General features: G+C 41.0%; 1 protein-coding gene across 2 annotated transcripts in view; it reads left to right on the forward strand.

Moving 5' to 3' along the window:
* MARCHF8 (membrane associated ring-CH-type finger 8) overlaps positions 1–14,054 on the forward strand; it is a 91,570-nt gene that overhangs the window by 9,448 nt on the left and 68,068 nt on the right. For both annotated transcript variants that reach the window (XM_071563255.1, XM_071563254.1), the window contains exon 2: positions 12,293–12,471. In XM_071563255.1, coding sequence (XP_071419356.1) covers positions 12,376–12,471 — 96 coding nt within the window. In that variant the 5' untranslated portion in view covers positions 12,293–12,375. The remainder of the gene's footprint in view (positions 1–12,292; positions 12,472–14,054) is intronic.

A 14,054-nucleotide genomic window follows, 5' to 3' on the forward strand; every position in this document is an offset into this window, starting at 1 on the left:
ACAACTGACTGCAGCTCTGACTCTCTCAGATGATTACTAAAAATAATCTACCTACTACTTCCACTGTTGATCTCTAATTAGAGAAGTATTCTAATCCATAACCTTCATTTCACGACAAGATCAGATACTGAACTGGTGTCTCTGTTTTGCCAGTCAGGAAGGTCTGGAGAGAATCAGTATTTGGATAGGGAATTTCACAGAGGGAGACCAGGTGATAGTACTGACTTTGCTCCCACCCCCCAAAAGTCAATCCCTGAGCACACAAACTTATGTTACATGTTTGTGTTACATTGTTGTTTCCTGCTTGAAACAACAATGCTTAATTGTTAGGTGCCATTGGGTGAGCATTGTAAGACAGCTGCCTGGCTTTGCTGCAGAAGCAACACAGCAAGGAAGAGGAAGCCTTTTCAGCTGAGGTATTTAACATTTCTGAAGATTTGGATCTGAATACTTTTTTGTCTCATTGGTTTTGTTTCTTAAGTTAGATGACTTCAGTCTTCTGTAATGAGGCAGTGAAAGATCAGCTGGCCTTGCCAGGATGTGAAACTTCTGTTAACTCTGTGGGAGATGTAGGTGATGTGAGCTTGTACCAGATTATTTCTTTGAAAGATGATAATGTTTCCAGGTAATGCCACTCACTGAATGGTGTGCGTCCCTGTAACACAAGAAGTATAACTGCCTCCAAGCCCAAGACTTCATGCCTCATTCAGAGAGATCACAGCTAATGGAGAAGGATGGTGTCAGACACAAGGTCACTTGTGACACAGAGGGGACCATGCCTGTTCCTAAATGCAGTGCTGCACTTAAAGGCTAAAGGGAATGATTGGGTCCTACAAGAGGAAAGCAGCAGCATTTTGGATACTTTTGGACTCCTGTCACTTCAAAACCAGCAGAAGTCATCTTTAGTCTTTAGATACGTCGTGACTGTCTTGATGCTGCTGTACAGTCCATGTATGGGAGCTTGTGCCAAAGAGGGGACTGTCTGGAATGGAACAAGCCAACTGTTTTAAGTGAGGAGAAAACTGAGGAGATTTTTGTCTTGACTTTCTAACATCTGTTGCATTTGGAACAGGGGGTAGTTTTCATCCATTCAGAAAGAAAACCCAAAACCTTGCATTTGCCATTTAAAATTATTAATAAAGAAATATGTCCTTATCTCTCCATTAGCATAATACAGCAGGCATTCGAATTATTCGTCTGTAGTAATTTTTCATCTACTCTTTGGAAGAGCCAATGTCCCTGAATATTATGTAAAGTTCTGATGAGACCTGAGTAGTGTTGATGCTTGCCTCTTTCTCCAGCAGTATATTTTCCTCCAGGATTGATGGGATTTTAGTTTGATCAATAAATTAAGTTTTTCTTCTTGCTTCCAATTTCAGCAGATACCTTATAAAAACTACTATTTCTTCCCAGTTTTGTGTTTATGGACGTTTCAGGTTTTCTAGTAGTCCTCATGTGCACCAGAGTTGTATGGGCCTTGTTTAGCAACTTGGCTCATCTCACTGGTTCATGTCTAAACTCACTTAAAGCAAAGAGCATCTGTTTGAGGCAAAGACAAAAGAGCCACTTCTAAATGTGATTGTTTTGAAAAATGTGACGTATCAATTGACATCAGCGATATGTCCATAATCCTGAATTCTATTTCCCTGTTTGGAGAACTTTGCATAGCAACTTTTTTTACTTGCCCTGTAGATCTGCAACAGCATCCCAGAATCCATTCCTTTATATTGCTCCAGCTATCACCAGGTTCCTTCAAAACCACCTTTTGTCCCATGGCATGTTGCTCTCTAATGGCCTGGGCCTCCCCTCACCCTTACTAGACATTTTAAAATATCTGCTGGAGGAAAAACTGGTAGTCACTTAATAGTAGGCAACAAGACACTGCTAATCAGCCTCTTCTCCAGCAGCAAGAAACACACCTGTGCAATTCTCATTGTTTCTCATTAGCAAGCCAAATTTTTCTGTATCTGGATACTTGTCTCTGTCATAGTAGCCTTGTGCAGCTGTTTGTGGTTGACTGGCACTGAGCAGCTCATGGGTGGCAGCTGGACTTTAGAAATAGTCCTGTAGTTCTGGTGATAGAAAGCTGTGGTAGATATGACTTAATAGGATTCTATACAGGTCTTACAAGTACATAGGAATTGGTTGGAGTTTTTTGCTGTTTCTCTAAATTTCTCATAAAATCTCTAAACTTCTAAATACTTTCAGAAATGAAGGAAGTAATACTGGGTGGAACAGAAAGGGTCAACATTTGATTGCTGAATTGAGAAGGACAATGGGTTAGGATGCAACTGCTGGACACTGGTTTCTTGTCAGTGTTAAGAAGGCAGTGATTTAAAGGAATCCATAGTCATGTGTTCATCTCATGATTGCATCCAGTGGCTATTTTAGGTGCAGTGGGGATGAATGGCCCTTTAAGACTGTGGTAAGGAATGTCTTGTCTGTGGATTTCAGTAATGCCAGTCCCTTCTTTTCAGATGGCACAGAGCACTGTTCTGGGGGAAAGATGGGCAGAACCAACACACACGTGCCAGCACACTCATGTGAAATAACACCCTAATGAAGGGAAACTGTGCTGGTGCTTTCCTGCTGCTGGTGCGTTCTGGTGTCTCCACTGGCATGGGAAGCTGGGATTAGGGAATCAACGCTGCTTTTCAGCCTTCTGAAATCAGTTGCCTGGCCTTTAAACTGCACCAGGGACACTACAATATGACAGGCACATGCAGCCTTTTTAAGCACCCAACATAAGCCCTGATAAGGTCGCACCTGAAAGAGACTGTCTTGTTCTGGCACTTGAAGGGAATCAGTTCTGTTCACAGACCTGGACTGTGTCTATAGTCTTTATACAGCTTTACTTCTTAATGCTAGTGCTGTGACACAGAGGTTCTTGAACTCTTCAGATCCTAATTCTCATGTTGAAGTTGATGAGAAATACCATGTTTGTCTGGGTAGCAACTGTCTCAGATCAGGATCTGGCAATTTTTCGTGACCAATGCAGGTGTGAATCTGAAGGAGTGACTTGCATGTGTGCTGCTGTTATCGCTTGTGTTACCGTAGCACTTAAATCTGTGCTCTTGGTTGTGCCGGGTACTGTACATTGTCGTGGTAAGGAACAGTACCACCCCCACAGAGGTTATCCCTGCAGCCAAAGCAGCCCAGAGGTGGGAAGTGGAAGTGCTGTTACCCTCCCATTGCTCAGAAGTAACTAAACTGAAGAACTCAAATTATTTGCCTTCCTGAACCAGAGCCAGTGAACATACCTCTCTGTTGGTGATACTTGAAATAAGGTTAAAGATGGGCAGTGATGTCCATGGGGCTGCAGACTCCCCTAGTATTTTATTCTGCTTGGAGAACAAGTTCTCACGCAGCTCACAGTACTGGTACTTCCCACATTGCCTTCTGGACAGGGATTCTTGTTTGGATGTTGGCAAATGTATAGAGAAAGTATCAGCATGGAAAAAGATGGAAATATAAAGCCATAAAGGAGATATACTGTGCCTGAGTATATTTCCAAATAAAAGGTTCTCACCAAAGTCTGTTATACTTTAATAACTCATAGTATCTCACTGTATTTAAAAGTTTTAAATATGGGTGATAACAGATGACTTCTGGTAGTGACTTTTGCATGATAAATTTGGGTTCCTTTAAAATGTGGGAAATTATAGTTGAAACTCACCAATGTTAACACAAGTTAGCGGAAGATTTGGCTACAGGATGCTTGGGACATTGCTCTTTTTACTCTGCATTTGAACTTTTGAAGACACTGGTTTTAGGCTCTCCAGTTGCATCATGCAGATCCTAAATAATGTGGTTTACAACTGTTTTCTCAGAGTTTTAAAGTTTGTCATAATGATCCAGAAATTAAGCTTTTTATTAAGACTTCCACAGCAAGTAAATAGATAAATAGTTACCTGACATGTAAATCATTCAAAAGAAATACATTCTTACATGCTCTGCTTTGGAACTTTCTTATTCACTCAAACACAGAGGAGGAATGATTTCATATTTCTTCAAAGCACAGAACTATTCAGTCAGTAGTATATTCTTTTTACTCTGCCTTTAGAGGCATGTTTTGCCTGGTAGCAGTTCAACAATGATGAAGAATGTTACTTAGGCACCTGTCGTTCATAAATGGTTTTTACAACTCTTAGCCTCTGATGTAATGGAAAATAAGTGATATAGCACAGAATTTTGCTAAAAATTCATCATTGTTATCTCTGTACAATACAGAATGTGAGCACTGTCCTCACTGAACAATGGTGAGATTGTTCTGCTTCATCACTATCTGGCATTGTAAATATTTACAGTGTTTAAGAATCACAGGCTTTCATTGTCTTCAATATAAATTTATACATTTTTTAATATTTGTTATTAATTTTGAAGATAAAAATACAGAGCAGTTTTTCATTGGATTTCAGAACAGTTTAGAGTCTTGTGAACGCCAAAAGGATTATAATGGAGAATGGGAAGTGATCATAAATGGGAAATTATCATAAATTATCTATAGGTGTTACATTATATGATGTGGACTTGTGTACTAGACTAGAAATTTCCCTGCAAATATATGTTTGTGCAGATTTTTCTCCCTGGTCTAGACATGTATGGATGTCTCTTTTTCCATTTGATTTCCATCTTCACTAACGTTTTCTTCTAAAATACATCCAGTGTCATATGGAGCACTTTGCCATATCATAATGATCATTTGGGCATTTTTCCAATAGATTTGATGTTATTCTGGAGGTCCGGAGTGTTATCTTGTCCTTAACATCACTTGCTGTCTTTTCCTGGCAGGTCATAGTTTTGTCGGTTTGGGCTTTTGCCCATGCACAGAGGTGAGGGAAGTGATTTTTGCATCCCGTTGCTGTACTGTGGATCCTTCTATGCTGATTGAAGGCTGATCTGCAACGGCAGTCAGCCAGCTGCAGCAGTCTTGGCGGGCTGTTCCTAAATGCGTGCTCACAGTAATCTGACCTTTTTGTTTTCCTTTAGTTTAAGGATTTTGAGTTGTATGAAACCTGACCACTACTACTCTTTCGAACTGTTTCTCTGGATTAGTAAGGAAGAGATATGCTGACCACTGCATCACTGATGGAATCCGTATAGGTTACTGCTCTGCATTGCTTTGGGGCATGCAATGAGGAGGAAAGACAGTTTCTCAGAAGGTGTAGCAATAGGCATGGTATTGTGGCATGTTCTCTGACAATGAATATTATGAAGACACAAGTCCTCATCCGTATTAAGAAAAATTTGGAATTGTATTATTAAGACAGCCTAATTTTTGCTCTGCAGAATGGCTTCAGTGCCAAATTGGAGGGAAGAATGCCACTTCTGGAGATAGGCATTTCTCAGGAAGCCAGTCTCTACTCATTCTGGAGTGGATGGTATCATGTCTAAGAGTGATAAGGCAAGTCCCAAACATGCTGTGATATTACATCCTGCTTGCAACAAAGCCGTAAATACTCTTATCTTGTATTGTGATTCATGTGCTAGACCTGCTCTGTTTGGAAGCGGCGTTGGGACGGGAAAATGTGTTTAATGTGAAGGGATGAGGTGAAATAGTGATTATCAAGACAAAAGCACAAATGGCACCCCCTTATGCAAATGGATTTGGGAATTCAGTGGAGCAGGTAGAGGACTTGCTGACTGAGAAATCACCAACCCTGGCTGTAATGACTGTCTAATTGTGTCATTGAAACAGAGGGAAGTGACATTTGTTTTCCTGAATGCTTACAAGCTAGTTCATAATTGCATTTATCAGCTCATTTGATTTGAAGGGAACAGTTTTTAAGGATCTGTTTTTTAGAGGTGCAGATCCTGCTCAGCTTCCACTGAAGTCAAGGGAAGGGGATGCCAAGAGCTCTGAGACCATTATTTATTGATGCTGTAGTTTAACAGCTTGCTTGTCTAGTTGTATTATATTTGTAGAAATAATCATACACTTATTTTGGAGAGGAGTCAGCCAGAGCTGGCAGATACTTTTGTTTCTCTGTGTATTGTGCGTAGTCTACAGCTCTATTCTTGTACATTGAGAAGGTTTCAAAGGGAACACAGGTAACTTGCAAAAGAATCTCTTGTCCCCTTTTTAAGCCTTTCTTTTGATTTCAACTACTCAATAGCATGAGGTAAAAAAATAGAAATAAAATGTTTTTAAGGCTTGAAGCTGATTATTTTTAGGACACTAGCAGGTGGAGAAAAGGAGGAACTGAGATAATAAAGGGAGAAGTTACAGCTGAGCTAGTAAACAGTGCAGGATACATGGGCAGATGCATAGCTGTAAATAGCTATAATCCAGAATTATATTTGCCCAGTCTCTCTATAAGGGTTCTTTTCAGGGTAAATAGAACATTAGAAGTGAAATGTGAAAGGTACTGCAGAAAAGGAAGTGTTAGTTCCTCTCCCTTAAGCTCTCTTGATTAGATTCGTTTGGCAAAGTTAACAAATGCATGTGAAGTGCATGAGGCTTGATAACATCTCTTAAATAATGCTGTTAACAAAGTACTGATTAAGCTACAGTAAACCAAAATGAAATTCGGATGCAGGATCGTCTTTTTGAAAATGCACATCTGTCATCTCTAGAAGAGGATTATGTAAGCTACATTAGTAGGGGAAGAGTCTGAACAAGCTCAAAATGAAATAAGTAAAAGCTTCAAACTGAAGCCCAACACAAGTTAGGCTTGGGATTGGGAATATTTGCAAATATAGAAAATATACTGTACAGAAAGTAGGCATAAGCTATATCCATCTGAAATGTCAGAGTAGTTAGGGAAGGTTAAGATACACACAGGAATTCGTTAAAGTCACTGGATGAGGGCTTGTGTTAACTTCAGAACTACAGAAACAAAAAAAACAAAACCAAAGGTTTTTTTAAATGGGGCTTTGAGATTTCACATCAAGACCTCCAGCAGAAAAACAGATTCCAAATCTGCATTAATAGATTATTTCAATTCCTACTAGGAGAGAGTAAGCCAGCTGATGAAAATGTTACACCAGCAGTCAGAGGTTTCTTCAGAGGGGTTTCCATTCCTGTTTGTGTTGGTCAGGTTTTGTGTTGCCTAGAGGCACAAAGGGAAGTTTCAGAAGACTGGATTGCATGGCAGTGATCCACAAAGTCTCGGAGTAGCACTCTTCAGCCTGGATGTGGAAGGTCCCCTCAAGTCACAGGTTCATCTAGTCCAAGGGAGGATTGTCACAGCCATGGATGGTACTTCAGTGTCTGGATTACCTGGACATCAGAGATCTGTTGCTTTATTTTTAACCTGCCCACCCTGAAACAGATTATCAGACCACTGACCTATGTGATGCAGTTCACTGCCATTACTGAAGACTCGGGTAGTTGAAGAAAAGTGTAGGAAACCTTGGGGCAGACCAGAACAACTCATAGGTGGAATTCCTTCCAGTTCCCTTCTGTTAGTGACTATCATTTCCCTTCTGCCAGTTTCCAGGGCACGTCTTTCACATAGGTGAAAACAGATTCTTTTATAATCCAGGATATCTATTGTACTTTAAACAGGAAAACAACTGACCTTTTTGACTGCTGTATTTTTCCCCCTTCTATGAGTACTACAAAGCATGGGTACACACCTTCATGCATTCTTAGGATCTATTTCTTTTGGTAAGGCCTGTGTACATCTGCAGCCAGTGCCACTACAGCTCCAGAGCTTCTGTTGAAGTTCTCCAGCATACACCATGTAGCAAGGGAATATGGTGGGCTTTCTGAAGGGTAAATGATATAATCAAATATGCTGTTCATCCTGCATCATTTTAGATTCTGGTAAATATGAAACCACAGACAGGAAATCATGATTTGTGTTTACTTGCCCTGGTCTAGCTGGGAATCTTTGACAAAGAGCAGTTTAGCATTTATTTTGGAATGTATAATGGGCAGAAAAACTGTAGTAGATTGCAAGTGAGGGAGGACTTCCATTTGAGTTCTTCCAATGACGCTTCTCACTGTAACAATCCGGCAGTTTACAGACTGTTTGGTTTATCTTATGTCTGATTTATGTTCTTGTCACTTGGGAAACAGATCCTGATGGGGTGGATGATGGAAATGGGCTTTCAAGTGGTTCCCCACCTACTTCTTTTATAGTGACATTACCTGTTGTTGGTTGTCCCTTCTCATTGTTGAGGAATACATCTGGTGCAGATACCTCCCTTTGCAAGCTGCAAATTGAGCTCTGGGTGGGATCCTGACAAGGTGCCTCAAACTGCCAACCTGTTGGATAGCAAAGAACACAAAGATGGGTGGCACCAGCAAGGTGAATGGACACTGGGAGACACAGGAGCGAGGGACTCGGGGGGGAAGACTGAGACCTACATGTGGGTAGACTGAAAGGGTATAAAAGCCCAGGGGGTCCTTTGTTGAGGGTCCTCCTTGGAGGCATCACCTCAAGCTGTTTCTGCAGTACTGTGCTGAGAATAAATTGCGTTGTGAAACGAGACATCTGAGATTCTGCTGTGGGGAGCCCAGGGTCAGACCAATAAGGAAACCTGGTGTGACTGTGTCATTGGGGTATGTGGGGAGTCAAGTGGGGCTCCCTTGGCTCATTGGAGCCACCTGCTGTGGAAGGGCTTCAGTCCCAGCAGTGACAGTCTCTGGTGTTGCCACAGAGTCTTGTGAATGGTCAGTCTGGCAAGTTGCCTTAACATCATGTACTTAATGCTGATAACCCAGAAGGATGTAATTTTCTGCTTCTGTTGCTGTCAGATGTACTGTGCAGGGGAATGCCCAGCCATCAGGCCCAAGTCATGTGCATGCTTTTCCTTCCTTTTGTACTGTTCAATACCTTTAGAGACTCTGTTTCCTCCGAATGTGGCTGTTCTTGCTGCAGCTACATGGTTCTAGCAATGTAATGAGGACCCAGCTGATGTGGTTCCAGGTGTCTGCTGGCATTTTTAGTTACTGTTTGCCTGACTTACTGAAAGCAAAATCGGACTACTTGAGTGGGTGAAATCTTAGTTTCACTGTGCTAAGATCTCCTGTGGGGGCTGTGGACAGGATTTTGACCTTTTTTGTCTTTTGACATGTTGTTTGTTTTTGAAGGCTCTCCACAATGACAGTGTGTCTGGAATCCATTTTTTAGGAATTGGTGTGGCCATAGATAAGGGTAACAGTTGCATTGCAACCTGTCCTCTGTCTTGGCGTTCCCAGGTACCCGAACCAGGTTTGCAGAAAGTCTCTTTGGACAAGAGCAGTACTTTGAATTGTGGCTTATTGGCTGTTGGCAGCATGAGTAAAGAAATCTCTATATAATGAGTCCAGCTATGAAAAAAGGCCTAACTTTTATTATAATTTGCTGAATTCCCAAATTCCTAAGAGAGGTTTTCCTTAAGTATTTTACCCCAGTGAATATGTTAACAGCCATGGGGGCAAGAGGCAGGAAAATAACTGCCCTGCCTATGGGATCTAGTTGATATATGTAGCCTCTCTCTCCTGTTCCTTCCAGCCCATGATTACTTCAGCTTTCCAGGCAAAAAGGATCTGGAAAGTCCTTTCTTCATGAGTAGAATAACATCTACAGCAGTGGTCGTGGGACTTCCCTTGCATGTGTGGTTTATGAACCAAATAAAACACAGTGGAGGAAAAAGCCGAGCCCTTTGCCACCTTCTAGGCAAGTCTACTCTGCTATTGGATGGAGGTGCTGCAGTAATGAGGAACTTGCATTTTGTGTGGGGTATGTCCTGAACATCTAACTGGAATCCTGAAGAGAAGAGAATATATAGGAGCAGTCCCCTTGACTTAGCATTTCTTCCTTTTCAGCAGGCACCCAGTTTGATGTGCTTCAAGTTTGAATCTCACTTGGTAGGTGCACAACTCCTCACCTCTGAATCAGGTAGCAAGTGGAATTAACTTAGCTGTGGAATATGTCCTGTGGAGGTTGTCATAACTTGCTTTATGTTGAGTGGCATTGTTTTTCTGGCATCCTTGTCTGTGTGTACTGGGTACTGCAGATGGTCTGTTCATTCACATAATTAGCACTGTGGAGTTACCGTATTTTATGTTGATACAGTGTGTGCATTATTAGGGACCCTGCAGATTGGGGATGTTACAGTGTGGCATATGGGTTTAATTTACAGCTTTCTCTAAGTCACCCTTGAACAAAGGCAGGCTCTATTAGAGTGTCTGCCAGGCTTCTTTTCCAGAGGAGGGCTGTTTCACATCGTCTTTGAATATCCAGTTGGATTATAGCTCCTACTTGAGCTCTTTCAAAGAATTTCTAACACATGCTGTCCTCAAAGTACCTACAGAAAAACTGGTTTGACTTGTTTGCCATCATCAGAGGGCGTTAACTGTGTTTTCTAATTATTTTCCTTGTTCTCTCTACCGTCAAGGCAACATGTCCTTGCCTGCAAGCCCAGAACCCTTTCTGACAGGGGACACAGAGCTCAGTTATTGCTGGCAGTAACACAGAACTGGCATATTTTCATTGAAGCTTAATGTTCTCTGGATTTCATTTCCCTAAGATTTCTTGGGAAAATACCTTCCCTTCCTGCCTTGTTTATTGTGGTTTGATATTCTCATCTCAGCCCACGTTTATATCCCCCCTGGTTTGGCTCCTTTAGAGGATATAACTAAGCAGGTGTGTTGAGGAATTGAGGAGGTTCTGTGTTCTCTTTATGCTGAGGTTCAGTAATGTTGGCAAGTCCCACGTTTCCCTTTGCCTTCCAGTAAGGAAGTGTCCTTGCTGTTGCTTGTTTATGCATAGTGATATGTTTTATTTTTAAAATAAGTGATGCCTGAAAGTTACGGAGGCATTACCTTCAAAGCTTTCATGCAGGCTCTATGATGTACTGCCTTGGACTCTACAGAAGTAATGTAAATCCTGACCACGTGTCAGTAAAGCTTTTTAATTTGTCTGAGCCCTCAAATGGGCAAATCATCCAGCAAATGGAGTGTGTGATTGGGATGCAACAGGCATTGCATGCATTTTTAGTTTTGTTCATGGGTTGCTCTGTGACCTTTGATAACTCTTTCCTACTCTGTGCATAGAGCATAGTGAACTATCATTCTCTATATTAAAGGGTCGAGAATATGTAATTTTTTTCTGTTGTTTAATCAAAAGCAGTCAAAGTATTTGATCCTGTTTTCATTTTACACACCTGCTACAGAGTCTAATAAAGGTTGAACCAGACCAGCATCTTTTACAGAATAAAAAAACCTAGAAAGCTTGGCCTATCTTTAAAACTTCCAATTAAATATTCAATAAAAAATGTGTGCAGTATAAGTTAATGGCATGCACTGAGTGCTAGGCTATACTGTTCCCAAATTGTTAGGCAACATAATATATAGGACCTCTGTCTAGTCTTTTCTGCTTTCACAAATTCAAAACCAACCAACCAACCAAAAAGTTGGTATGTTATGGAAATAGAACAGTGCATCATTCAGTTGCCCTGTTTAATATAGTCCCTGCTGTGTTAATTCGCCTCTAATCCTTTCTTTAAACACAATTGATTGTGTCTCATTTGCAGCAAGTTATGTTCCAAATAAACATTCCATGATCCTGTATGTTTCAAAAGGCTTTTCATTTCATGTAACTTCACTAATCTAATAAAAGGTATGGTTAAATTATGCCTGCCTTGCAGGTTAGCACTGCCAGTTTTGGCTAATTTATGTCTATCACTTTCTTTCCTATGTGTAATGCTTCCCTGTTGTATTAGTAAAAGAAGGATAAAGTGTGTGTAGTCCAGTGAATTCACAATCCCTAGTGAGGGATTTTGATTATATTAATCTCTAATAGCCTCTAAGAAAGGAACAGCTCACGTGATATGTTTTTCTATTGCCAGCTGGTACGTGAGTGACAAGAGCCAAATGCAGGTATTGCCCGTTTCTAGCCAAAGCTACAGCATTCAGTCTGATTCAGGATGATTCCTGAAGCAGTTTGATCCAGTATAACAGGGATGGCAGTTTAGGAAACTCCTGCACGAGCTTTGCTCTCTGCGCCTCCAGGTAGCAGCTGCCACTACTCAGCTTGGAGAGCTGCTCTTCCTCCTTCTCCCTGTCCAGGCAGATTTGAGCATCACCCCTGCCCTCTAGTTCTGCTCTCTGAATGCTTTCAGAACTGGTTGGTAATTTATTTATACACTTTGCATAAATTGTGCTCTGACCTGTCTCATTAAAGTTCTTGAAAACTTGCTGTGTCTCTTTTCACCCACCAAGTGCACCAAACTCTTTCCTGTTCCGAATCCAAAGAGAAAATAAGACATGTCTTGGTCCAGTGGATGGCTTAACTTTGGCTTAGAAATAATTGCATTTTAAGTTACTTTAACATAATCTAATATTTTTATTTTTTAGTTGCAAGGCCTGACAATGGCACAGAATGAGCACTGCCTTCAAGTCTCTTTCCTGTAAATGATAGGACCAAACAAGGCGGTGTGATGAACATGCCACTGCATCAAATCTCCGTCATTCCAGCTCAGGATGTTACCTCTTCCAGAGTCTCCAGGAGCAAGACCAAAGAAAAAGAGGAACAGGTACTGTCACAAATTCTTGATTTTTCATATGAAGTATGAAACAATAGGGGTTATCAAATCCAACCTGATTCTGTTCCAAAGCCCCAACTCGTTGAATGACTGCTGCTTTTAGTGAGGGTGAATGCTACCAAATTATCTCCTTATTCTCATGTTTGCTATTTTAAAGCAGCTGGCTGCAAAATCCTGGAGATTGTTCTTGAGTAACTTCTGCAAAAGGCGAGCTACAACCTTCTACTTTGCATAAGAATTCAGTGCAGATAGGAATTTGGATCATGGCTGTAGTACCATTGCCATGGTAGCTGTTACAGGTGTGTTCAAAGAAAAATTATATGGGGTGTGAACCCTTATATATAGCAATGTAAGCTGTTTTGCTTTGCTCTTAGTAGCGTGCAGGAGCTGTGTTGTACTTCATAGTGACTGCAGTATCACAGGGAAGGATATATACACCCATACGGGTACGTACTGTGCTGTTTTATGGAGTATGATTTGTATTTTTAACTTAGTAGCATGTGTGTGAATGGAATCAACTTGAGGTTTTGTTGTAGTCCTAATGAGGACTGGAATGCAAAAATATCTGAAGTATCTACTGATTATAAGTCCAATAGAATCAAATTAATATCCTACTTAATAGTTTTTAATAGCATACTGTGTCTGGTCTTCATGTGTCAACCTTAACCGTGTCCTCTGATCAGCCCAAAGACCTCAGTGTTCATCATGCTTTAGTGTACGCTGTACTGCATTGAATCTTATATTATCTTTTGGTTCCACAGAAACTTCTTTGTGTTTTTTTAGCTTTGCTCTAAAATAAAATCAGGTCAAAAGAACATCCACATTATGGTACAGCTGCAGAACTTGCTTTGTGGACTGCTCAGTGGTGGTTAATTCTGAGATCTAGAGTGATGCTGATTACAGGTGGGGCATAGCTCAGGTGAAAGGGACTAGACAGGCATTGTGATGTTACAGAAAGAAATTCATTAAGACTAACTTTTAGTAGGGTAAAAGAGTTGTTTCTGATGTGTTGATATAATTTTCCCTGACTATCCATGTCACCTATAGACTGTCTGGATTGCACCTACCAGAGTCACCAGTGAGTCAGTAGAAATAAATTGTCCCATTGCTAGGACATTTTTTGAGTCTTCTCTGTAAGTATTATCTTAAATGGATTCTAGCCCTTCAGATTCTTAAACCAGTAATTGGTAAGGCTGACATACTGTTGCTTTTGGTTACCAGGACTAGGCAAGGAGCTATCTTCACAGAGGAGATGCTCTACGTCCATGAAGTACCTTGTCTCAGGAGTATCTTAAAATTTTTCATTACCCACCTGCCTCATAGTCACTCCCTGGGCAGGAAAGAGGGCTCTTCCATCCCTTCCCTTTGGTGTTCCGCCATATAGAAACTGTATGTGCTGAGAGAGTGAAACAGCTCCTTTGCCAAATGCAGGGCAGTGCCATGAATTTATTACCCTGTCCTGGGGTAATGGAGATTAGGAGATTGATCAGAATAACTTGTGGTACCTCTAACCATGCAGTGAGGCTAGAAGTAGGAGTTCCAACTCTCCTTCAAAACATGTTTTTCATTTTCAA

This window comes from Pithys albifrons, chromosome 9 (assembly GCF_047495875.1).
Source record: "Pithys albifrons albifrons isolate INPA30051 chromosome 9, PitAlb_v1, whole genome shotgun sequence".
Taxonomy (NCBI): domain Eukaryota; kingdom Metazoa; phylum Chordata; class Aves; order Passeriformes; family Thamnophilidae; genus Pithys; species Pithys albifrons.